Here is a 27,840-nt window from a genome sequence, read left to right on the forward strand (position 1 = left end):
TATTTAAGTATAAATAAGTATTAATTCAGTTATGTTTTTGATACTGTTGCGCTCTTTTGTTATGTAAAGTTGTATTATAATTAATGTCTGATCTGAGCCTAACTGAATTGTTTTTTTTTTGTTGGTCCCGACCTTCTGCATTTTATTTCCAGTTATGAATAAGAAACACGTTCATTTCTCTTACATCACTTGCTAATATTTTTTTTTTAAATCAGAAAATGACATTTTTGTATGTTTTTTTTTTTTTTTTTTTTTTGAAAGTGACTTTTCTTTCTTTATAATTTATTTTTGTATTAAGAGCAGCTTTGAAACAAACCTCCATTTTAAATAAGCACTGTCCTGTTTTCAGCTCCATGCTGTCTGTGTGTTGTATTTTAGCATTTCTCCACATTATTTGTAGCATTTTTATATTCAGCTTTTAGTCACAAAGCCTAACCTTTGTTCAGTTTTATGCTGTTCACATTTTATTTTCATGTTTTTATGCAAATGTTCTCAAGCAGATGTTTTACTTGTATGTCTTTGTAAATATGTTAATAAAAATTTACAGTATGTTGTAAAGGTTGAATTTCAAACAATTTTCCATCTGTCTGAAGATATGAGAAATAATTTATATTCAGAAATGACAAATTTGATGATTCATAAAATAATATATAATAATAATAATGTTAGTCACTTTTTTTTTCTTTAGCTATTCTTTACTTTAATTGCACAGAAATATAACATAGAATAGCAATTAAAGGGATAGTTCACCCAAAACTGAAAATTCTGTCATTAATTTGTTTACAAGCAGAGGAATGCACACTGATGTCACATGGACTATTTGAACAATGTCTTTATAATGTTACTACCTTTCTGGGCATTGAACATGGTAGTTGCATTTCTGTCCATGCAGGGTCAGAAAGCTCTCCGATTTCATCAAACAAAAGAAAAAAAATTATGCTTCATTCGACCATGAAGGATGATCTTACGGGTTTGGAAAGACATGAGGGTGAAGAATTAATGACAATTTTCATTTTTGGGTGAACTGTCCCTTCAAAAGTAACATACAATGGGCGGTATTTATTTACCAGCTGGACTTTGAGGCAAAGAGTCTAAATAATTGTCTTGTATTTCGATTTGTAACTTTGTATTTTAAAGACATATCCATTAAAGTCTCTCAGTGTCATTTTTTTTCAAGTGCAAAGTTTTGCAAGCAGGCTGCTGTTGAACCACTGCTCGTTTACGCCATTAACATGTGGAGCCTGTTACTTTTGTCAGCGCAGGTCAGAATGGACCAATCACGGTCGTCTGTATTTACAGCGTGAGGCTTTTAAAAAATGCTTTTATTGCGGTTGCTGGTGCGGGTTTCGATTTGTAGATTTCAGCTATTAATACTCAAAATTAGTAGAATCAAAAGATAATACTGTTTAGGTTGCATTTGTTTCCAATGATTAAAATCTTTTTCTAAAATTTGGATACGTCTGAATGGAGGATTCGTTTTGTAAACCGATATACGCTCCCTGGCGGAATCAAACCTTTTGTGCAATGAGAAAACATTTAACGGCCTACCAAAGTTATGTTCACTAAATCCCAATAATGGTGGCGCTGTTTCAGTGAGTGTTCAAATCTTGAAGCGCCTCCCATACCACGAACTGGGGGGAAACACACCCTATTTATCCATGGTTGTTGCAACATGTCCAGTAGGATTTTATACTAATGGCGCTTTTAAGATGCATATTTAAGCATTCGGGACAGGATTAATTTTAATGCAATAGTTAACCGCTTCGGTTGGTCGCTTGAGTTGGGATTTTCAACCTACAGCAATCATGTTCTGCAGAAACCAAACTTCCAGAGCCACTGTGGCCCGTGGATCCGCGATGGAGATGGAGGTGAAGAGAGGCCGGTTCCGCCTGAGCGTGCTGGAGGATTCCGCACAGGTGAGCAGCCGCAGCACCACACCTGCGCAGGCGCAGATCCACCACAAACCCCTCACAACACTACTGAAACAGATACATTTTACTGCTTGGTGTCGCTCATTCATATCCCAGGAGACCGAATGGAGTTAGTATATGCGACCTTTGCCTCAGTTGTTTCGCCTAAATTGCTTTAAAAGAAGTCAAATGACATAAATGAGACAATTGTTTTCGTACAGTAGGCGTATAATATGAATATGCCATGGATGGCCAAAGTTTCCATTAGATCTCCATTCATCCCATTGATAAGATCTGAGTCCAGTGTCTGTTGAATTGTGTTCTGGAGTTTAGATTTATTGTCGGATTATGTAATCATTTATTGCATGAAGTCACCTCTGCTGTGATCATACACTACATTACGTATTGTTTAAAATAAATCATGTATTCACTGATATTTTTCTGCATTCAGTATACTTCCATTTGCAAAGCATACAGCTGAGTTTCGATTAAAAGAATCGCACTCATTATGTAGCAACACTTCTCTTATTTGTATGTTATTATTTCTCCAAAGTAATTTGTAGACAAAATGAGCCTGAGCAATAAAACTTTGCTCTGGCTTATTTTCTTAACATTACATCTAACATATTTTATGACTAGACAATGGCAATGACAGTTTTATAAGGCAATTTTTTTTCCTGGCAAGATTTTATAGAGTTATGAAAAATTAGTCAATTTGCCGTCTTAATGTATTAGACAAAAGCCAGTTTGAAATCGTTCTAAGACATGACCCTGAGGGAATTTCAAGTCAATACACAATGCTTGCTGTTAACAGAGTAAATAGGCACTGAGCGTGCGCCAGCATGCTTTAACCTATTATTAGTAAGGGACTAATAGTTTAAGAGCGAATGCATGCGTCCTATTCTTTGGAAGTGTGCCGAGATCAATCTTTAGTGAGTGCTTTTGTTTAATTGAACATTTATAGGGATAGTTCACCATTCATTTACTAGCTCTCATGTCAGTCTAAACCTGTATGTAACCTTTCTTTATTCTGTGGAACACAAAAGGAAAATTTCTAAAGAATCTTTTGGGCTCTTTTGTCAATATAATGAATGTGAAGTACTGCGCTGCTCCAAAATGACAAAGCATCATAAAAGCAGTCAATCATTGCAATATCTTTCAAGCCTTCAAAAGCCTGTGGTAAAAAGAAGAAATTGTTTTATTTAGTCAAATCTCAGAATTTTCTTCTTTTTTTTTTTTTCTCAATATTGATGAACTCTTTCTTCAATTGCACAATAGGCCGATGTTCTGTCAAATGCATCATAAATTACACTGTTGGGAAAGAAATTATTATTTGAATCAAGAAATTTCATATTTAAACATAAAAGATTCATTGTTCCCGAAACAAAATACACAATTGCATGAAGTACTTGGCACAAACATTATCAGTTTACAGTCTGAATCAGCTCTTAAACTGTCCACATTATCTGATCTTTTGGTTAGATTCTTTGACGCATTCAATTGCAGCTTGAGGACAGTGTAAATTGAGAATTACATTGGCAAATTCCTTTCATTCAGTTGATTTTTATCTAGTACCAAGTTATCCATTCGTGTCTGATGGCTAAACCTTTAGATTTCTTATTCATTAAAGGGATAGTTCACCCAAAAATGAAAATTTTATGTTTATCTGCTTACCTCCAGGGCATCCAAGATGTAGGTGACTTTGTTTCTTCAGTAGAACACAAACGAAGATTTTTAACTCAAACCGTTGTAGTCTGTCAGTCCTATAATGCCAGTCAATGGGCACACAATCTTTGGGAGAAAAAAAAACATGCACACACAAATCCAAATTAAACCTTGCGGCTCGTGACGATACATTGATGTCCTAAGACACGAAACGATCGGTTTGTGCGTGAAACTGAACAGTATTTATGTGATTTTTTTTATATGATTATATGACTGACAGACTGCAACGGTTTGAGTTAAAAACCTTCTTGGTTTTTAGGACATCTTGGATGCCCTGGGTAAGCAGATAAACATCAAATTTTCATTTTTGGGTGAACTATCCCTTTAACATCAGTATGCACTTATTTGTGTTAATCTTCGTACACTGAGATTACTTCCTCTTACATAACTGTGGTTCTTAACGTCACAGTTGAGAGGTTGTAAACAGATTAAAGAGATATTTTACTGACTGGATACATGCTGACAATAAACGGCGAATGAATTCAGAAATGGAAAACAAACAGAGGGTTTTGTTGTAGTGCTGTTTAGCTCTTTGTGTTCGACTTTGTTTCTCTTGCTGGCTGAATGTTATCAAAACTGTCCTCTGCTTTTGCATAGTGTTTGGTTGTGTGAGACCAGACGTGAGGTTGTGGTTTGTATGAATGCAAACTGTGTTGCACGTTGGGATGAATCTCAAAAGAATCGAAAGAATTAGGACTATTAAGCGGTGTTGTTTTGGTAGTATTTATATACTATTATTGTATTTATTAATTTTTGAAGTTACTCTTAATTTTGGTTACATTTGAGTAATTTTTAATTTTTTTTAAATATTTGTTTTATACTTTATATTTAATTATAAAATATTACATTTTATATTATATTTTTATTTATATTGTTTCAGCTTATTTTATTTTAAATTTTTGTTATATTATCAGTTATACTTTTCGTTAATAATACAACACTGCTATAAAGACAGTAATATCACCAATATTATACATAGTCAAATTGTCAATTTATTTAAGTGCAACTAACAAGTTTAATTTTTACACAATTCCACAAGCAAGTTAATACAAGTCAGCTGAGCATGTGACAAAATTAACCCCGTGTAACAACATGTCTCATGCTAATCTATACAAACGGCTTAACATACTTACAAAAATACCCTGAATGATGTTGCACGTTCTGGAGCTAAAGCTTTATCTTAAATTAACTTAAATACATGGAACAAAAGACATGCTTATCCTGTACGCTTTTGACAATAAGGTCATATGATATGGGTCATGAACAAACTATATATATATATAAAATATATTCCAGATGACCAGATTGAAACTTTTTCCATTTATTTAATTTTTTTGTTTTTTATATGCATTGGATGGTCGGTGAATGGTTCTGGGTGTATCATCTGAGGTTATGACTGCTCTTTCTTCGTCTCTCTGCAGGACTGCGAGGTTCAGAGACGGATCGAGAGAGAGGTGAGGATCAGAGAAGGGGCCTGTAAGCTTTTAGCTGCATGTTCTCAGAGAGATCAGGCTCTGGAAGCTTCCAAGACTCTCCTCACATCCAACAGCCGCATACTGGCCCTCATGACCCAGCTGCAGCGCATGAAGGAAGCCCAGGCCATGCTGAGAGCAGGACGGAGGTATATCATGGAGTCACTGGGTTGGAGTATAGGTGTATAATGATTTGAACTGAATAGATAGCAATAGAGTACTGTAAATAGCATCTCAGTGTCTCCTTAAAACAAACTTTCTCAACACACCAATGATTTCCATATTTTATGGCATTATTACTGAAGCCCATTTCCGCCATGAGATAAAAAAAAAAAAAAAGTGAATTGTGATATATAAACTCAGAATTCTGACTTTTTTCTCAAAATTCTGAGTTTAAATCTCACAATTTGAAGTTTATATCTCACAATTCTGACTCTTTTTCTCAGAATTCTGAGTTTATTCTCCCAATTCAGTTTTTTAAATTCCAACTTTAAGGTAATTGCAACTTTTCATCTCACAATTTTGACCTGTTTCCTCACAAGTTTATCTTATAATTTCGACTTTTCTTCTCAGAATTATAAATTTATGTCTTGTAATTGCAAGTTAAAGGTGCTGTATGTAGGATTTTGACTCTACTAAAGCATAAAAATACCATAATATGTTTGCAGATATTTGCTAAGTTAACATACTTGTTTATCTGAAAACAATGCTACAGTCAGTTATTCTCCTTTGAAAATGTGCATTCCGGCCCGGAATGTCTGTGATTGTTATGGTTTGTGAAACCCGCCCACTGCCAGTTTACCCAATTGTATTTCGGCACCGCGGGTTGCCAGTTGGCGGAAAACACAGCGTATTTAATTGTATTTATCTTCATGCGCGCTCGTTCCTGTTGATGTTATTAATCTGGCAACCTGCGTTTGCGTCAAGTCTGGGGAGGAGGGGCCAGGTGAAAATAACCGTCTCCATTATTTTGAATTTGGACTGCAATACCTAGTTCAACCACTCGGTGTCTATCCTACATACAGCACCTTTAACATCTGGCAAATTTTCTTTCTCAGAATTGTGATTTTGCGATCTTGCATATCTCACAGTTCTGACTTTATATCTTGGAATTAATATCAATAAATATCAATAAAAATATAACAATTATGATGCTTAACTGTTGAAGTTGTTTTGTTGTAAGTGCACTTAAAATGTTGCCTTTGTAGGCAGCTCACTATGTCTGGAACAGAGCCGCTGATCCATTGATTGAATGTTTTTAGGTCATCTGATGGAGGGTCTGTTGATGAGCGATTACCTTGTACTGGAAAAGTAGCCATTTCAGGTGAGGTTACACACACAGAGACTAGTGCAACAACTTACTATATCACTATACTATATCTTATTTATTTGCTTTGATTTGTAACTGTTTTTGTTTTTCTATTTGCATGACTTATCCTCAGATATTCGTATTCCTCTCATGTGGAAAGACTCCGAGTATTTTAAAAACAAAGGAGGTGAGTTTGACTAATCTGTATGACCACAAAATCGGTCAGGTTTTCACTGACTTTCTCCTTTTCTCTGTTCAGAGCTGCACCAGTGTGCCGTGTTCTGTTTGCTGCTGCTGGGGACAGAGATTCATGATACAGATCTCGTAATAGTGGACAGGACGCTCACAGACATCTGTTTCGATGAACCAGTGATATTGTAAGACATTCTTCATTTACTTTCTTTTATCCTTCTGATATTCATGGACAAAATGGAAATGGTCCTTTCCAAAATGGTCTTTATTACAAATTAGACTTTTCAAATTTTTCAATTTAAAATTTAGTCAATATCTCATCATGTCATATTCATTAGTTATAGTAGTTGATTACTTAAATTTACTTGTTGTCTGTCAGAAAATAGATTTAAAATTTTTTTTTTAAAAAGTAAACTTTGTTTTATATATTTTTGTAAATATACATTACCATTCAAAGGTCTGGGGTCTTAAGATATGTTTTGAAAGCAATTAAAACTTTTATTAAGAAAAAATGCATTAAATTGATCAAAAGTAACAATAAAGACTTTTACCTTTTTTTGTATGTGATTTCAAAGTTGAATTTTTAGCATCATTACTCCAGTCACATCATCCTTCAGAAATCATTCTGATTTGCTGCTCAAAAAAACATTTATTATTATTATTATGTTGAAAACAGCTGAGTAGAATTTTTTTCAGGTTTCTTTGAGTAGAAAGTTCAAGCATTTATCTGACATAGAAATCTTTTGTAACATAAATGTCTTTATCACTTTTTATCAATTTAAAGCATCCTTGCTAAATAGAATTTCTAGAATTTCTTCCACCACTTTCAAATAGAAAGCAGTTATTTTAAATAGTAAAAATATTTTACAATATTACTGCTTTTGCTGTATTTAAAAAATAAAATAAAAATGCAGGCTTGGTGAGCAGAAGAAAATTCTTAAAAAAACATTATAAATCTTACTTTTTAAAAACGTTTGACTGGTAGTCTCATGCTCACCAAGGCTGCATTTATTTGATCAAAAAACTATATTGTGTGTGTACAGTGTGTGTGTGTGTGTGTATATATGAAGAGTTTATTTGCAAAAACAGATAACAAATTTTCATAAATCTTGTTTTTTATTATTTTATCATGTTTTTATTGTGTTTTATTGTGTTAGTTGTATTTTTAGTTATTTTTTTAACCTAATCAAAATAACCTAACTGCAGTTTGTTTGAGATTAACTGGAATTATCTATTTACTGGAGTTATCTATTTTTGCAAATGAACTATTCACACACACACACACGCACTGTACACACGCAATATAGTTTTTTGATCAAATAAATGCAGCCTTGGTGAGCATGAGACTTTTTTCAGAAACATTTAAAAAAAAATTTTTTTTTTTTTTTTTTTTTTTTTAAATCTCTGTAACTAATATAAAATAATAAAGCTCTTTTTTCAAGTCCAGTTTCCATATATCCCGTCTTCCTAGCACTGATGTACCTCCAGGCTTTGACCTGCGGGTGGAGCTCTACAGCTGCTGTGTGGAGGAGGAATTCAGCATGGGCTTCTCCACTCGGAGGCTGAGCCGGCTGGGAAGTGCCTCCAGTAAGAAGTTCATGGCAACTTTCGAGACAGCAGCTTCCTGCAGTTCCCACAGCAGCAGAACCGGCTCACCCGGAGGAGAATCGCCGGTTCTGCTGCCTGCTCTGTCTGTACGGTGAGGGGGCAGTATAGCATACATGTCATTACATAAAACATATACTATTCCACATACCAAAGCGGTGTACAAACAGATACATGACACAGGGAGAGTGATAAATGTAGAAACGGTCTCACACTTCGGCTATGTTTGCCGAAACCATTTCACAAACAGAAACAAACGCATCCCTAGTGACTGTCAGTACAGACAGACACACCTTGACTGTTTATTTTCTTAACATTCAGCCTGTCTGAGAAAAAGGCCAAAAAAGCACAACAAAGAAAACTAAAAATATGGATGGTGAGAGAAGTTGAAACCAATTACATATTTTTAGGGTGAATCTCATGAAGCCTGTCAAAAACATGTCTGGGTCATTTTTCATAGTTAAAAGCATGTTTCATACTTTCATACTTCTATTTTTTATCTTTAAGAATTATATGTTGTGTCATTATGTTCATAAGAATAAAGCACCACTTAAAATAATTGATCTTTTTTTCATTCTTATTATTTAATTATTTTAATTGTAAAGTAATTATACATAATTATAGTTTTATTAATTGTACTGCCTGTATTCTTTGCCGATTTTAATAATAACAAAATATCTATTGAGAGAGGATATTTTTCACTATTACATTACAGAATCATTACTGACCCTAAAATGAATTACAAACCAAATGAATTATAAAACATCTAAATCCAATAAGAATTTGCGTTGTATATCCTGAAAGTGTTTCTGTAAATGCAAACATGCGGAAGCATATAGATTTAGATTTAGTTTATTACAAGCCAAACGTGTAATTGCTTTAGTATGGAAAAACATTCAAAGACCTGTCCTTTCACCGTGGACCAAATTTGTTAATAGGTAGAAAAATTTGTGATGACTGTAATTTGAAATTATTATTATTATGTTTTATCATATTTATTTATTTTTCAAGGGTACGTTATCATACTTCATTCAGCCTGTATATATAAAAGTATACTATTTTCAAGTGAAAATTCCTCTTTGTTTTCTTTGGATTTTAGAATGAAACATGACCTGAACATGTTTTTTTTTTTGTTTTTTTTCCTCTAAGGATTCACTTTATTAAAACTGCATCAGTGTTGTTTGATTCTTTGTATTTACTGTGTACTTCAACTCAAAAAAGTTTTAATGTCAGTTCTAAATGTTCTAACAGCAATTTCATCGGAACATAACTGACTCTTTTGTTTAAGTTCAAAACATTCTTTGCATAATGTAATTGTGCTCAAAGAGGCCCTCGATATCACCTCTTGTCTTCAGGGGCCCTAAATATCACCGCCTGGCCCACACATCTCTGACCCTGTGCCACGTACAGAACTCTTTCCGAACACATGACCTGACAATATCAGACACAGGTAAGAAAACTCTTTATTCAGCATTTTCCGGCACTTTTTAAACACAGCCTATTATATGAACATTTGTGTTTACATATTAAGTCCAAAAGTGTGAGAAAATGAAAATGGGAATTAAATTAGATTTTGATTCCAACAATTTCATCATGGGAATAAACAAGGTTTTTGGATTATTAAAGATGTGTTAACTCAGACTGCACTGGACTTCTATGCACATGATAGCATGTTTGTGTTTGATTCATTTTCATTTTATTTGTTCTCATGTGTATTTTAGAGGACTCTTCATTCTGGTTGCCGCTCTATGGTAACATGTGCTGTCGGCTCGTGGCCCAGCCTCTCTGTATGACTCAAGTTGTTATGTGTGGAAAACTCAGAATTCGGGTTTGTAAATATGATGCATTGCTCTAATTAAAAAGAAATAATCAACATTTCCAAAATACCTATTCAGCCATCTTCCACATATTTTTGTACCCAAGTCAGAGAGCAATCCTGAGGACTGGAGAGATGTCCACAGTGTCCTGAGTGGGTCCGATTTAAAATGTTACCAGCAGCAAGACGATACAGATTCTTTAGAGACACCACTGTTCACTATTCCCATTAATAAGGTGAGGAGTATTGAAACATTTGTCTTATAGAACAGTTGTAGTTGCATCTCGTAGTCAACAGAGGGCCAAGTTGTCTTTGATTATATTTGTGTTATGGAAATTTTTCCAGTAAAAAGATATGCTGCCTGCATGTGGTTTTAAATCCAGTATTACAGCCTACGTGGTTTTGGAAGTTGTTTGCTGCATTGATCCCACCGACTACAAACTATGAATTGTTGTGCAATTGTAATTATTGTTTACACCTGGTCTTAAAAACCAAATTGTGTGCATACTTGCTTTAGGACACCCGTGTGCGTGCCACAGAGAGAGATCCGGCTCTACATACTCACACTATCGCCATAACAAACCAGAGTGGTATTGAGACCACATACACAATTGTCACGCACACATCTGAAGACACACATAACTGGATGGAAGCCTTCTGGCAGCATTTCTATGACATGAGTGAGTACCAGAGTTCCCAGAATGCACAAAATCAATTCAAATCATCACTTCAGCAGTAACATAAATGGATCATAAACTCTAAATAAATCTATCTATCTATCTATTTAATGTATTTATATTTATAGGTTTATTTGACAGCTCTAATACAGTATGGTTTGAACTACAGTTTAACTAAAACATTTTTTGCTGTTGTGCAACCACTGGTATGTCCATGCGGAAATCCTGAAAAAATAAAATCATAGCAGTGTCTTTGCAGATTTCCTTATTGTAGGGGACCGAAAAACAAAATGTGTGGACTTTTTGACATGTGTGGTATGCAAATAACAGTGTCTCTGATATGCTGTGTGTGTTTACTGCAGTCATAGATGGACTTACGATACCAGTCCAGTACCTACAGTCCTAATTGTACCTGTTCTGTTCCTAAAAAAAGACCAGTTTTCTTAACTGCAATCTTAAAGTTGCATTGGATAAAATGTATTCTTTCACTCTTTGTGGGTGTGTACTTGGCTGTGTTTGTATTGCTACTGCCTTTTCCCCCTTTGCTTTTTTCCTCATAGTTTTGGTTGTACTTGGAATGACAGTATGAGTAATTGACTTGTAATTCTGCTTTTCCATCTCCAGAAATTTAATTGGATTTTTTTTTATATATATATATGAATTTATAAACCTTTTTTACACAAATTAGCAAGGCTAACCAAGTTAGCACCGTACAGACAAGTTAGCAAAGCTCATGTTAATTAATAAACAATTGATTAATTGCCTTTTTCTAGGCAGCTACGCATCAGTCCATCCCATAATTGAGATTTATTGTATTTAGAAAGAACTAACAGAAGGATGTCTCGTTTGATTGACAAAAAATCAGTTTACTCACTATTCATTGTTTGTCAATTTGATTTAAAAGCTTCTTTTTTTTTCTTTGTTTTTTTTTTGTGAGTTTGATTTAGCAACCTTTTAAACTGCATTTATAAGAAATCCTCCTCAAATGTATTTAAGGCAAAACAAAGAACAATGAGAGACTTATTCAGCACTGCATTGCCTACGTTCCTGAACATATAGGCCACTTGAAGTTGAAATATAAAACTTATATAACATAAAATCAGTTCTACAATATAAGCGTTATCAGTCAATTCAGTAATTCCATAGCAGTCCATTTTGCAATTAAACTTGTGAATGTTCAGATATTGTCCATCTTAATTGATTATTTAATGGAATTAAAAATAATGGAAATATATAAAGGTCGTTGCTGTTGCATTAGAAGGAATCAAATGAAATTTACACCCCTAAAGATTTACTTTTCAAACTTTCCTTGTGATTTCAAATGCCAAAACCAAGTTACATTCTTGAACAAAAGAGAAACATAAACAAATGTGGGTGGATGTTTTAAAATGAGTTATCTTGGAAGATAATTTAGTGTCTCATACTAAAATAAGTGCAAGATATTGTGACCTTCTGTTTCATTAGTACACGTTATATATTGTCTTGTATTATATGTATTTGCTAACTATGGAGATGTTTGAATTATAAAAGATTAACTCCATAGAAAGGCCGTTTTTCTGTATTTATAGTTTAGCGCTCTAGTCCAAAATTTCTAGCACTAAGCATTGAACTGATTTATTTAGCTGGAAGAGCCACACAAAAACACAAATGAGAGAAAGTCTACGACAGGTTAAAATAAGTGACAGTTTAAAGGTATTGCACTTGTAAGAATTTTTTTTACATGTGACCTTGAACTGACAAGGAATCCAGCCTTGTTGTTTTCAAATCTGGCGTGTTGTCGACAGGTTTTGAGACCAGTTAGGCTTGATTCATTTACTCTTTCTATTGTGAAATCTGTTGTTATTTCTGGGAAGCTTAAACTAGATTTATTTACTTTTTGCATAACTGCTTTTTTTAAAAGTTCCTTTTGTGATTTAGTAAGCAAAGACTTATTTTTGCACGTGGAATACTGTGCAGTGACTGCAACAGTTGGATATGGTGAGGTTTCATTTGCGAGATTTTTTATTTTTCAACACGTTGGCCTGAGAAAGTGATAAAAGAATAAGAAGGTTCAACAGGGACATTCTGATAATCTGCTGATATGATAAACATGATAATAACATAAAAGTAAACATGCATAACTGCACAGGTTTGCGTTCATATTTGCACGTGCATGACCACTTCTTTGGGGTATGAGGAACTGATAAGCTTGAAGGACAGTGTTGTCATCACTGACATTAAAAATCTAGATCAAACTGGATTTTTCCTTAATGGCTTTTGAAAGCGACGAGAACGTGAGAATAAGGTATAACAATACAGTAAATTATGAGCCAAAGTAGGTCAGAGAGAGACAAAGAGTGAGATGATAAAATATTGATACTTAAGTAGTTTTTCCCCGATGTAAACCAGTTCTGTAATGCATTCGAAAAAAGTGCATTGAACTTAATGTGAGAAAACCAGATTAAAACGAAAAAAAAAAGTGTAATTATTGTATGACTTTTTTTTTGTTTGTTTCATCTATGGAGCAAACACAGATGCTTACACAGCCTACTTGATGCAATGCAAGTTGTTACAAAATGTCCTTGTTTTTTTGTGTGGTTTTTTTTTGTGTGGTTCTGTATGTGACTTCTTGTCACATACAGTGTATGCCCTGCCAATATTCTTCGTCAGTTGTTAAGCCTCTAATGAATGTGAAAACATTCATTAGTGACATGAGGGTTTTTGCAATTGACAAGGAATGTTACTGAAGCCTCTAGATATTAGAGTCCCACTGGCAATAAAATCAGCTGTCACTCAGCTATGTAAATTTTGACATTCACCCAAAAATTTCTTTCACGTATTGTCTTTAAAATTTAGACAATGCCTGATTTAAAAGAAGCATTGTGGTTGTAGGTGACATTAACCTGCCAGAATATTCCAGCTCGCAGAGTTTCATTTTTCTGGTGGTGTTTACTTGGCTGTGTATGCAGGTTGTTTTTTTTCTTTGCTTTTCTCCCACAGTTTTTGTTGTACATTTATGTACAGCCCTTATTCTTCTGAAATAACCCATATTCTTCTGCCTATTCCTCTTCAGATATTTATGTATGAATTAGACAAATTAGCAAGGCTGGTTTTTCGAATGTCAAAAATTCCCTGTTGCCAAGCAACCAAATATGAATCCATACCACATGAAAACAGAAATAACTGAGGGTGTGGCTCTTTTGGGTAATAGCAAATCAATTTATTCACTATTCTTGGTTGTCAGTTTGATTTGAGTCAGTTTGTTGTTTTTTTTTGTTCAAATGTATCTTAGGCAAAACAAAGAACAATGACAGACTTATTCAGAACAGCATTGCCTTCATTCTTGCACAGGCCACTTGAGATGCAACAAAGAGTGCAATACTAACAACAATGAGTGATCAGGAATGGGAGTGTTACTTGTATATCACAAAATCAGTAAGGTTATATAATATAAGGGTTGTCGATCAATTAAGTTGTTCCACAGAAATCCATTCCGCAGTTAAGCATCAATTCTTTTCAAACATTGTCCATCTCAATTCATTATTTAATAGAATTATTCATGTTAAAATCATATTTGTTGATTTAAGATTTACTGTTGTACTTTCCTTTTGATTTGAATTGCCATTTGGCCCATATTTATGATTTCAGAAATGCCACATTTGAAAAGATACAAGCTATTAAGCTATACAAGCTTAAACAAAACAGACAGATGTGGGTGGATGTGTTAAAATGAGTGATCTAAGTGATCATTTATCATTAGATGTGGATAAACTGGTTTTAGTGGAAAATTACTGGAATAAGGAAATTGAGGATTTCATGTTTTTTTAATTTTTTTAATTGATTTTCCACAAACCGCAAGTCACAATAGACAAAGACATCAACAACATCCACTAATTTTGATCTTAAGAAAAGAAAAAAAACCCCAAAAACAGCTCAATTATCCAAATTTCAACATATTGGTCGAAGTTCTCATCGTTTAGAAGTACAGAAGTTTTCATCCATGAAATCCAAACAGCATAATATTGGCAATCCCAGGGTCCAAATAATTTATAAATGGTTCCCATACTTTGTAGAAAAGGTCTGTCTTTAAATGAATTATACAAGTAAGGTATTCCAGTGGTAATAGCTCCATTAACACTTTTTGCCAACCCTTCACAGAGGGGGCCATGCTCGAAGTGTATTAAGAGTAACAGGATTAACACACTTTATTTAATGCTTTTAAAACTTTAAAAAAACAATAAGTCTGGTAATGAATATTTGGATAAACTTGTTTCTATATCTAACCATACTGAGGATACATCTTTTGTTATCCAATTAGAAATAATTCTCAAATGGGCTGATATGTTCTAAGTTTGGGTAGATCTAAACCCCCTTTAGATCCTGGTAATTGTAAGACTGACATCTTAAGCCTTTTGCTCCATATGAAAGAGCTTAACCATCCATTCAAATCTTTTAGGACCCTTTTAGAGAACACAACTGGGATCATCTGAATAGGATAAAGCAACCTAGGTAGAACGTTCATCTTTAACTAATGATATCCTACCCAGCCATGAAACTGGAAGGGAGTTCCAATTATCAAGATCCTGTTTTATTTCCTCAAACAAGGGCGTGAAATTCATTTTATGCATCTGATTAAAGTTAGGAGTCACAAAGATTCCCAAGTACCTAAATCCTGCAGGGGACCATTTAAAGGGAAACGGAGATATAGTACTTAGCATATCAATTAAGCTACCAAGAGTCATGGCTTCAGACTTAGTTAAGTTAATTTTGTATCCAGAAAACAAACTAAATGGAGTAATAATATTAATGAGAGGAGGTATTGATGACTCAGGTGAAAAATAACAAAACATCACCCGCATAAAGGCTTATTTTATGCTGTGTAGTACCTATAGCCAAACCTTGAATGGGTGTAGATGACCTAATAGCCTCTGCCAGTGGCTCTAGTGCCATCAAAAAGAGGAGGGTCCCCCTATATGTAATAAAACTGGCCGATCTAAGACCATTGGTAACGACTGCAGCCCGTGGATGATCATGCAATATTCTGATCCATTTTACAGAGGATTTCATGTTAATTGCTACAAGGAAACGGTTCCACCCACAAAAAAACAAACAAAAACATTTTGAATTAATCATGGATGAAATATAATATTATTGCCAAACAATCAGAAGATAGGACTGTCTGTGGATAAATGCACCATTGAAAGTTCCACACATGCTTGATTACCAGTGCTTGCATACTCATTTACATTTACATTTACATTTAGTCATTTTGCAGACGCTTTTATCCAAAGCGACTTACAATTTGGGGAACACATGAAGCGATTCATCTTGAAGAGGCAATTCGACAAAGGAAGTGCTTGTAACACCAAGTCTCAGGCATTGTTTAAATAAGTACAAGCTAGCAAGGGAAGGAATAAGTAAGGAGAAAGATTTTTTTTTTTTTTTTTTTATGTGTAGGTTGAAGTCAAGTAGTGTCGAAAGAGATGAGTTTTCAGCTGTTGCTTGAAGATTGACAGGGATCCAGTACTCCGAATATGGGTGGGAAGATCATTCCACCAGCCAGGAATGGTGAACGAGAATGTTCTGGAGAGTGATTTTGAGCCTCTTTGTGATGGTACCACGAGGCGTCGCTCACTAGCAGATCTCAGACTTCTGGAGGGGATGTAGATTCTTAATAGTGAGTGCATGTAGGCGGGTGCTGAGCCTGTGGTTGTTCTATGAGCAAGCATCAGTGTCTTGAACTTGATGCGAGCTGCGATTGGTAGCCAATGCAATGAGATAAAGAGAGGTGTAACATGGGCTCTTTTGGGTTCCTTGAAGACCAGTCGTGCCGCCGCATTCTGAATCATTTGTAGAGGTTTGACTGTGTTTGATGGAAGTCCAGCCAGAAGAGCATTGCAGTAGTCCAGCCTAGAAATGACAAGGGCCTGGACAAGAAGTTGTGCAGCATGCTCCGTCAGAAAGGGCCTGATCTTTCTGATGTTGTGTAGTGCAAACCTGCAAGATCGAGCAGTCTTTGCAATGTGGTCTTTGAAGGTCAGCTGGTCATCAAAGATTACACCAAGATTTCTGACCGAAGTTGATGGGGTAATTGTTGATGAACCTAACTGGATCGTGATGTCATGCTGTAGAGTTGGAGCGGCAGGAAAGACAAGAAGCTCAGTCTTTGCCAGGTTGAGCTGGAGGTGATGTTCTTTCATCCATGCCGAGATGTCTGACAGGCAACCTGCGATCCTTGCAGCTACCGTTGGATCATCTGGTTGAAAAGAGAGATAGAGCTGTGTGTCATCAGCGTAGCAGTGGTAGGAGAATCCATGTGCCTGTATGATGGGACCCAGTGATGTAGTGTATGTGGAGAAGAATACTCAACACAAGTACTCAACACACTTTGTAACATGACATGACATGACAGACTTTTTGTTTTATTATAGGGTATTTTATCTGAGCTGTCATCACCTCAGTTTGACATGTATTTTAAATCTCAATGCATACATTGTATAAAGAAAAAAATCAAGCACAGAGTACAGTACTTTCTTTGTTCTGGTTTTACAGCAGTTGATAGAACAGGGTGGGTTGGTTAAATGAAGACAATAATTCTTTCCCATTAGCAATATGCTGAATTCACAAAGCCTGCTTTTATTTTCGAGGCAAATAACTTTTTATCTTTGAATTCATCAGTTATTCATGTGACGTGCTTGATGTGTCTCCATTTGAATTTGTTATTTATTTTATAGATTAAAATCCAGTTTCAAAAACAAAAAATCAGCTGGTAGAGCCGTAAAAGCAAAAAAAGTTATTTTTTATTTAACAAACCATAAAAAAGTTACAAAAAAAAAACTGTATGTGCAAAGACGCCTAAATGCCATTTCAGAAGCACTTCTGTGGCATCTTTGCAGTGTAAATGTTAAGGTTTCTCTGTGCCTGCTTAAAATTCAATCTAAAGATGTAATGCCGCATACAATCCAGACTAAATTATGCCTGCTCAGAGCCACCAGACCCCCTAATATCAAAGCATACAGTTGTATTTGCTGTGTAACTGCATTTATGCCGTCTCTGAGCAGCATTAAACTGTCTGTGTAAAGATGCCTGAATGCCACTTCAGAAGTAGGCTACTTCTGTGCCACCTTGCAAATTAAATTAAGCATAAGTTAAGGCTGCTCTGTGCCTACTTAAAATTCTGTGTAAAGACGTAATGCCGCGTAAAAGCCAGACTAAATTATGCCTGCTCAGAGCCACCTCAGCCCCTAATATCAAAGCATGCAGTTGTAATTGCGGTGTAACTGCATTTAAACCACCTCTAGAAAGCATTAAACTGTCTGTGCAAAGACTCCAAATGCCACTTCAGAAGCACTTCTGTGCCACCTTTGCAGTGTAAATTAGGCATAAGTTAAAGCTGCTCTGTGCCTGCTTAAAATTCAGTGTAAAGATGTAATGCCACATAAAAGGCCTAATATCTAAGAATACAGTTGTATTTGCTGTGTAAATGCATTTATGTCGCCTCTGAGCAGCATTAAACAGTTTGTGCAAAGACATGAGACTTGGGTCCACAGCACTATTGTGTAACACATACATTTATTTGACACTGAGCAATTTCACACCTTCACACTCGCATGTTCAAAATAGTTGGATTCCTCTGCACTGAATCACAACATTGAATATGATTTATTGTTTGTTTGGGCAACTGGAAAGAGTACAATGCATGTTCTGAATAATACCTTTATCTCTGATTGTAGATGTTACGTAAGTGCCACATTTCAAAAAGATAACGACATATACGTTGAAGCAGTTGATCAGACAGGTTTCTGTGCAGTCGGGTTTGGTTTCTGCGAAATGATGTCAGGAGATTATTATTGTGTGTCAAAAAAAGTTTTTCTTTTTTGTAATTTCAGCATTTTTCACCCAGTCTTATATCCTCGTCTCATGGCTTATGTGTCACAATGAGTTGAAAAGCGGTCTGTTTGGTGTTTCACAAGAAAAGTAACTGAGACAGGTGTTCTGATTTTCTTATAAGTTTAACATACTTGAAATTCGATACATATCTTACACAAATATGTAGACATGAGAACGTAGCACCTCTCTAAAAAGCATCCTTGTTAATGGCTGCGTTTCAGCTATTTTCATGCTAGGTATTTATTACATGGCGTGCAAGAATTATGTTTTTTATGGCCTACATCCTCTAAATTTGAACACTTGGACCTGTCTAGTTTGTCTGTTTTTCACATTTACCCTGAAACCCTTGTTTAAGTCCTCATGGGTTTAAAATTATGCACTCACACTCAAACAAAACAAAAAAGACCTGTCTTTTAATTGACGGCCTGTGCTTTTTTATATAGGTCAGTGGAAACAGTGCTGTAATGAGCTCATGAAGATTGAGGAACCTTCTTCAAAGAAAATGACGGTGACATTAAAACAAGGCTCCCTGTATCATGAAATGGGTAAGAGCACTTTGGGATCATATAAGTCAATAAGTAAGACACATTTGTGTTCCAGCAAGGTTTTTTATGGTCTCTAGGAGGGGTATCACAGTTAACTAAAAGTAAAACTAAAACTTTTTTTGTTACTTGAAATAAAATAAAAAAACTTCAACTGAAAATAAGACATAAAAAAACCTTTAACTTATTTTATTTCAGCTGTTTGTCAAGGCAACATTTCTCATTTTCATTTAGTTTATCTTGATGTACTAAAATAACAAAAACTAAACTAATAAAAAATTACAAAAGCACAAGAACTTGTAAAACTTTCAAATAAAAAAAAAATTATTATTCAGAATAATAATAATTATAATAGTATCTTAATAATAATATTAATAATTCCTTACATTTTATATAGCGCTTTTCTGGGCACTCAAAGCGCTTAATGACGACATATCCACGTGTTCTAGTCTATTAATAATAAAATTATAATCAAAAAACACTTTTTAAAGGAGTATTTACCAGAAATATTATTTATCAGAATTCATTTAGGAGAAAAATGTAAATGTGCAGTATTTCTGAAAAAAAAAATGTTTTAATTATAATAATTTTTAAATTTAAAAAAATAAATCTGATGAAAATCTGATGAAACAGCGCGCATTGCGTTCCCAGATGAACGTTATAATAAACCCAAATTCACAACAACATGCAGAGATGGAGTTTGAGACGCTCCACACATGTAAATGATAACAGTTTCTGTGGAGCTACTGTGAGGAGCCGCTGTGTGACGCACTTACTTAATTAAATCGTAGCATTTGTGAATTCACAATTATGCTTAATTGTGATTTTTAAATGGGTTTAATATATCATGCAGCCTTGGAAAACAGTCTAATAATGTGTTTTATGGATTCTCGTCCGTGAAATGCGCCACTTCCGGTATTTTACCGGTTAGTCAACGCGAGCAAAATGAAGTCGAGGATTTGTAAAAATCGAATAGTCTAATAAAATCGACGAATCGCGACAGCCCTAAAAAAAAACACATGCATGCTTCTGTATGTGCTATTAGCCAGCAGACTTATGAATATCTTTTTATGATTCTGTGTGTAAATAGGCAATATTAATGCAAAATTGAAAATGCACTTTCTTGTTTAAAGATCTCAACTGTCTGGTTAGAGATGTCCATATTACATTAAAAAAAATTTTTGTTGCATATTTTTAAATTCCGCAGGTGTATATTGTGTAAACTTAACAGACAGTACCTGACTACTAAAGGTATAAAGGTTGAGCACAAAAGGTTATCTTAACTAGAAATCTTCTCTATAAAAAGGTTAAATATATAAATAAATCATATCATCCTGGTACTGTAGTTTACTTTTTGTCTGTTACAATAACATTTTAGCATTCTTATGTCATCAAGTAAATAGAAGTTTTTTAAATTAAATAAATTAGCTGAAAAAGTGACACTGCTACCCGACACAAAACACTACTGTCGATACTTGACACTTTGTTCATGTAATTTTCTCACATCTCTTATAATACTTTATTACTTATACAAAACATATTCAATTATTATTTAAAAAAAGGGTTATTATCAAAATATATGCACAAAAGACCAGAGTTATTTTAGTATAACTGAGATACTTTTACTATTATTATTATTATTAATTATTATTCTTACACTATAATTCTGAACTTTGGTTTCAGTGATTTGGACTATTAGATGGACACTTGCTTCTTGCACTCTATGTTGCACTTTACTTTTGCTTTAAAAAAAGGATTTCATAGAAATTTGGATTTCATTTGGTTTAATAAAATATAGTTTAATTAAATATTCTTAAGTAAAATTATTGATTTTTTTTTTTTTTTTTGTGGAAAATTAATCATTTAGATTAATCGATAAATTAGTCGATAGATTAATCGAAATAAAAATAGTCGTTAGTGGCAGCCCTAGTTTTTTTTTATATAAATATGGAAACAAACTAGGTACTGAACCTCGGATTCGAGATGTAACTGCACATTTTGTTTGAATATACTTTGTCATACATCAGACATGTAAAATAATGCACATAGTGACTTTCACTTGAACTTAGCAGACATACTGTATGATAGACATATGAAGCTAATTTAAACACAGTGCATATTTCCACCAATCACCCCACCCTATTGGGTGGGGACATATTTCCTTTTCAGACGTATCAGTTGACAGACAGTTCAGACGTGCCGTCAGGCTATTCATTTCTAATCGCTTGTGACGCTTATACAGCCGGCGAACTAAGATGCAATACATTATCGTGCGGCATCTTTAGACATTTGTTCTTTGAAAGATCCCTGTTGAGCAGAACAGTCAGAGACTTTTAAAAATATGCTTGCGTTGACAGATGCGCCCAAATGCGCAACAATTAAAGATAGTCAATATTGTGTTCGCCACCTGTCTGTTGTTTACTTCATTCTTTATATTACAGTTCACCCTGAAAAAGAAAAGTCTGTCATCATTTATTCATGTTGTTCCACATCTGTATGACTTTCTTATGCAAAACAGAATATTTTCAAAAACATTTGAGTCAAAATGACTTTGAACTCGGTTGGAGAAAACAGAATTATTAAAAATATCTTCTTTTGATTCTTTCCACAGAAGAACAAAATCAGATTTGGAATGACATGAAGAGAAGATATAATGACAAAATGCATTTTAAATAAGGTTTATTTTAGATTTATGCTTTCTATTCAGTTCTTTATCAATTTTAATATTTTGTAATTTATGTATTTTTATCATTTATTTTTAATAAATATGTTTTTAAATATACATTTTATTTATTAATTTTAAATAATTATTTTACAATAATAAATAAAATATTTTGAAATATAACTTTTAAGCACATTTTTTCATATCTCGCCTCATAATAAGACTGAAATGTCTGTCAGAACTGACTGGTTTAAAAAAATCTAGGATCTCTAATTACATGATTTCTTAAACTTGTTCTTTGCCTACATTTTTTTAATACAGTTACGTCTCCATCCACCCATACCAGGAACCATCTGCAACCCCTGAACAGACCTGTTTCTTCTGAAATCCAAAGCCTGCTGTCCACCTATTATAATGACAGGTGATACAGATTCAGACAACTGTTACACAAGCACTTAAACACACACCCGCACACACGAAAAACAACTCCTGGATGGCACCTGATCATGTGATCTCTGAAGGCATGTGTGTAGCAGAACGACATCTACTAGGAGATGTAACAAATACCCTTAAATCTGATGAAGCACGCATTGTGATGGCACACAATGTACCTGTGACACCTGAATAGGTTTTAGGCATGAAATCTGAAATCATCTGAAATAGTTAGCTTTTGCTTTAAAGGACATTCAATTGGGTCACACTTTATATTAGGTGGCCTTAACTACTATGTACTTGCATCAAAAAATAAGTGCAATGTACTTATTGTGTTCATATTGTATTGCAAAACACTTTTGCTGCTATTGAGGTGGGATATGGGTAAAGTTAGGAACAGGTTTGGTGGTATGGGTAGGTTTAAGGGTGGGTTAAGGTGTAAGGGATGGGTCAACAGTGTAATTCTAAATGTAATTACAGAAATTAATATTAACTACATATAGGTATTTTAAAAAATATAAGTACAATGTAAAAACTTGTATGTACTCAATAAGTGCATTGTATCAAATGATTCATTTAAATGTAAGTACATAGTAGTTAAGGCCACCTAATATAAAGTGGGACCTTCAATTGTATTATAATTCCAATGGCAGCGATATAGAGGCATGTTAGCGCATTTAATCGTGTTCACACATGCCATAATAGTGTAGGTGTGGTGTCGCTGTCACATATGCCAAACTCTGGCACACATCTGTCAGCAAACTCTGATTCATCTGCATCTTATATAGTCATAGTGATGAGACAAAACAGTTTTACTGCTGTATCCTCATACTTAATAGAACAGAAGAAAGCAAACAAGTCCGACTTGGATAACACACATATAAGCTGTGAATTCTGAGGTGTTCACTGGTATTGAAAAGAAAGGAAATTTACATGTTTGTCAGTTTCTGTATCCCAAAAATGGCCTGTTTGTTGACTCCCTAACAAAGGGCTTAGCGTTATGTGCGTTCTTGAAGCAGAGAAGTGCAGACATTAAATTGTTCAATGCTACTACTATATTTATTTATTTATTTATTCAATGATTTATTTGCTTTCTTGCAGGGGAATACAAGCATATACTAAGTAAATTGACATCCATTTCCTCGCATTATAAAAAAAAAAACTATAGATGTTTAAAATGCATTTTTGGGAACGCTTTTTAGTTTAGTTTAGTTTAGTTTAGTTAGTTAGTTTCATTTTAGCCCAAGTTTGGGAGTGGTGGTGATTTTATTAAAGACCTTTATCAAATTACATTATTAACATTGATGTAGAAACAAGTGTCAAGTGCTGACTTTCTCATTGTTTATTATTACTATTATTATTATTGTTGAATAAAAAAAAAATACAGAATCTAAAATTACTTAGACAGTCTATTGTTAGGAAATTAATTCACGATTTGTTTGTTTTGAGTTCTTATGTAATATTGGATTTAACCAAAATTAAACAGGCAATTTAATATAAATATTTTATAATAATTTTATCAAGTGGCACTTTTATTTTAAGTTAACATTTATTTTAAGATAACAAAAGTTGTTTTGTAAAAAAAAAATGATTTGTTAAAGATTTATTTATTTATTTTTATAAAAAGAAATGTTGGTAGCATTTTTAAGATGTTTTTTGATTAGTAAATATAGTCCTGGTTGGCTCTGCAGTGTCATACAAAACATACACAGCGGTGTCCACATTTGATTCTGGGATTCAAAATCATATTTTAAACCTGAAAAAGAAGTTTTAGGATTTTGGAAAGATTTAAGAAAAGAATGTTTTGACATAAAATGAATCTAAGATATATTATTTGCATTTTGCATTATTTCTAGGTTACAAATAAAAGATTAGATTATTAACCGAGAAAGACAGATTGAATGAAAGAGGTTATTAGTTATTATTAGTTTTCTTTTTCACATCTAACACAAACACAAGTTCCATTGTGCCCACAACAGCGCCAGTCTATTTCTGTCATAAAAGAGCCAACTATTTCTCATTGAGGGTAGACGAGAAGACCGAGTGGAACTGAGGGATTGTGAATTCTCAGCCGTGCATGGCTGTGTCTGTATTGTGCCAGTGTAGATGGGTCACATTCCCGCGGCCAGGTACACCTGCCGGTATCTGTTAATTACTGTGTGCCGCGTGTGGGTGTTTGTGGTTGTGTGGGTGTTTCTACACCTGTCTACACATGTGTCTCAGTCCACCTGGAAAAGCTGTGTTAGCTTACATGTGCTGTAGCATGAGGAAGTTGTAGATAAATATAACATGACCTTGTATTTTTCAGTTATCGCATTGAGTGTTCGTGATCTGAGCCAGGAGTTGTTCTGAATGTTTCTGAGCCAAAAAAAAAAAAGGATATTTTGTCAGTTTGTGTTTTATTTTTAACAAGGACATTTTATAATCTTACATAAGATTTATATTTCAAATAAATTAAATAGAAAAAAATACATTTCTTTTTGGGGCGTGGAAATGTCGCCAAAACAGACTCTCGGACGTATTTTAAAGAGTCTATGCCGCGAACTTGAAATATTTCACATACTTTTGAAAATCTGAAAAGTCATTTTAAACACGACAGATTTCTTCTTTCGTGAAGGGGTTTGGCATCGCGGCATTTTTGTTTCCAGGTGGAACGTTAAAGAACGCGACACACACGTCTCCCAGAAATCCTGTATAATTCAACCAATATGACGACGACTTCAAAACTCCTGAAGTGTTTCCACTTTTATGTGCCATATGCATCAGACGTTTAGCCAACATTCCATGGGCGTGACGTCTGAGGCTGGGACTAGGAGTGATGATGCTGAAAATTTAGCTTTGCCATCATAATTAATGATTAAAATATATCAGTTTAATTTTAAATTGTAATAATATTTCACAATATTAACTGTATTTTTGATCAAATAAATGCAAAATAATGCATCTTACCGACTCCAAACATTTGCATATAGGCAGCAACGGGTAGATTTTCAATTATTTTTTAAATCAGTATATTGACCGAATATATTGAATTTAACTTTTTTTTTAATTTACAGTAAATACCATTTTTACCAAAATCTCCCATGTGAATTTGCAACTTTAATTAGGCCTACAATTGTTACACAGTGACTGAACTGTTTTAGTTAATACTGTGAACATCTAGTCACTAATTGTGCTGACTTAAGTGATGCAAGTTTTTTGTTTTTTTTCTGTAAAAGGTCAACATGAATCAAATATGTAATCCATCTGACTTCTGTAATGTTAACCCCAGCAGTGCAAAAATAGCCATAAATTGCCTGATGATGCTCTAGGAGATTATATTGCTTATAGGATGGGCCAAACCTATTGATAACTGTGGTGTCTATTTTTGTGAGCAAACATTCATTCTCTTTAACCGAACTTGAATTGCTCTGAGGAATAATGCGCTGTGTGTGATTCAGATTATTACAAAGGATTTTTGGATGCATGTCATCATCAAAGCACACTCCAAAAAAACATTGAATTATATTTTAAGACATTTTATGCATTAGAATATATTCATAGTTTTGATGCACGAACATGCACGTACACATGCGGATGCCATAGATTACATGGATTTTTTATTTTTAATATGATTTGTGGCTGCAGTTACGCAGTCACTCTACCAGTTTAGACTTTCCCAGAATTAAAGACGTAAATATGTGCCACACCACAATAGAATCAAAACATGTTTGTAATTAATTTGTTCACACTCCTCTGCCTCTGCTTCTTTGTTTCAGTTGCTGAAGAATCGAAACAAGAAAACTAAAGAAAAAACCTGTTTTGTGCACAATCAACACACCCCAGTATATTAAAGCACACACAAATCCTTGCAAGCTTTAGTGTGCAACACTTTTTTTGGGAAAAACTTTAGATTTTTTCCCCCATATTTATTTGCTAAATCCAAAATGCACACCCAAGTACAAAATACCATATTGGCTTAAAACTCTGTTTGTCATTATCAAAACATTGAACCTAATATTTCAAGACTATACAGTTTCCCACTTTTTAGCTACTAACCATGTAAATAAATGCATAATAATAATAATGAGTAAACTTTGATATTTGATTTGAAATCATGTGAGAATTAAGAATGTTACAAGAGACAATAAACCAGCACACCTGCAGAGGAATTTGTTTGCCAGGAACAACAGCTAATTATACAGTTTAGTGTCATTATGTAAATGTAAATTGATTAGTAAATTCCCACTATACAGTTGTTAAGGACTGAAAAACGTGTATCAAAATGCATTACAAAGTATATCAGCTAGTCAGTACAGCAAATACATGTGCAGCATGGTATTTTCTCTCTTTTTTTAGAGCAAATATATTTTTCAATGATCAGTAAAGGTCTGGCTCTTTATGTTTGATTCTACAAGCCTGTATTGGCAGTGTAACTTGGTCATGTGGAGGATCAGGGCTTCTATTACATGTGTCGCTAGATTTAAATCACTCACCTTTAAAATTGACTGGAATATATTAACTTGCTACAAGCTATGGAAATCCTGCATGACAAGAGTTTGATAGTTTGTTTTTGCTGTTTTTTCATTCATATTAAGTCATTATTGTACCACCCAAGGCCATTCAAGAGAATTGAGCAACTCCGTTTCATGCCAAACCTTTAAATGATTTAAAACAGGTATCAAATTCAAAATATCCTTATCTTCTCGACAAATCAGTCAAACAGCTAACCAACCAACACTGTTTCAAATTGTTATGAATATAACCATCATCTCTAAACCTTACCTGAATTTTAATTGTAGATCCATCAAGATCAATGTCAAGTTGTCAGTGGTAGCTTAAAAAAAAAAAAAATAAATAAAAAAAATAAAGGTAGCTTCTTGACTTACTGTAATTTGTATTACATAAAAAAATGGAATGCATTGAACAAACGTTCACTGATACAGTTCCTTTTTTAGAACATAGTTTTGAATAGCAAGCTAAAATTGTTGACTGATTTGTCTTATTGTAGGATTTGTTGCCCTTTTAGCAATTGACTAAGAAGTTAAGGCTTTTTATATTAATAATAAGGCAATACTATCAAACGCCTTATTCATTTATGTAATTTGGGGTGATGTGACTCATTGGTTTATAATTTGGCTGGTAACCCAAAGGTTGTAGGTTCAAATCCCAGGAGAAGCCACCTGCTAATATTATGTGAAAAAGATGTCAGGTTGCTTCATGGATACTTCGTTTCTTCTCTTCCTGAACAGTGTAGTTGCAATAGGTATGAATCTATTGTTTCATTATGTATATGACAATTATGTGTTAATAGTGCCATGATAATAAAATGAACAATTGGAAATTCCCATCACTTCTTGTTTATGGGTGTGTGTTTGCATGTGTGTACATGTTTGTTTTAGTGCGTATATGTTCACACTATGAACTAACAAATTTCGACCGAAGCATTTTTTCATATTTCATCGTAGCGTCTTGAAGTCTTGTATGCAAGTATCGAGAGTAGATCTTTGCAAGATATTCCAGTAGGTTCCTGTGCAACCAGTAAAACAACATGTGTATGTGATACCTAACATATTCTTAGAAATTCAGAGGTACTGTATGTCAAGGCTTCATATTCAGTACAAAAGAAGGCAAACTATAATACTGTATA

At 34.1% G+C, this 27,840-nt stretch overlaps 1 protein-coding gene across 4 annotated transcripts in view; it reads left to right on the top strand.

The window, feature by feature from the left end:
- The first annotated feature begins 1,350 nt into the window (after positions 1–1,350).
- Positions 1,351–27,840, top strand: part of rtknb (rhotekin b) — a 33,395-nt gene continuing 6,905 nt past the window's right edge. Inside the window, exons 1-14 of one of the 4 annotated variants that reach the window (XR_009267879.1) lie at positions 1,351–1,916; positions 5,057–5,256; positions 6,370–6,431; positions 6,550–6,603; positions 6,676–6,793; positions 8,080–8,307; positions 9,569–9,663; positions 9,935–10,041; positions 10,137–10,265; positions 10,547–10,709; positions 19,019–19,120; positions 21,729–21,794; positions 22,101–22,200; positions 25,970–27,828. Coding sequence is in view for 2 of the 4 variants with exons in the window: in XM_058757832.1 (XP_058613815.1) it covers positions 1,806–1,916; positions 5,057–5,256; positions 6,370–6,431; positions 6,550–6,603; positions 6,676–6,793; positions 8,080–8,307; positions 9,569–9,663; positions 9,935–10,041; positions 10,137–10,265; positions 10,547–10,709; positions 19,019–19,120; positions 22,101–22,200; positions 25,970–25,976 (1,476 nt within the window). In the remaining 2 variants the exon portion in view is untranslated. Of the gene's footprint in view, positions 1,917–5,056; positions 5,257–6,369; positions 6,432–6,549; positions 6,604–6,675; positions 6,794–8,079; positions 8,308–9,568; positions 9,664–9,934; positions 10,042–10,136; positions 10,266–10,546; positions 10,710–19,018; positions 19,121–21,728; positions 21,795–22,100; positions 22,201–25,969; positions 27,829–27,840 lie in introns of those variants that run through there. The other 3 variants (XR_009267880.1, XM_058757832.1, XM_058757830.1) reach the window with 3 other exon arrangements.

Source organism: Onychostoma macrolepis, chromosome 21 (genome assembly GCF_012432095.1).
Source record: "Onychostoma macrolepis isolate SWU-2019 chromosome 21, ASM1243209v1, whole genome shotgun sequence".
Lineage (NCBI taxonomy): Eukaryota > Metazoa > Chordata > Actinopteri > Cypriniformes > Cyprinidae > Onychostoma > Onychostoma macrolepis.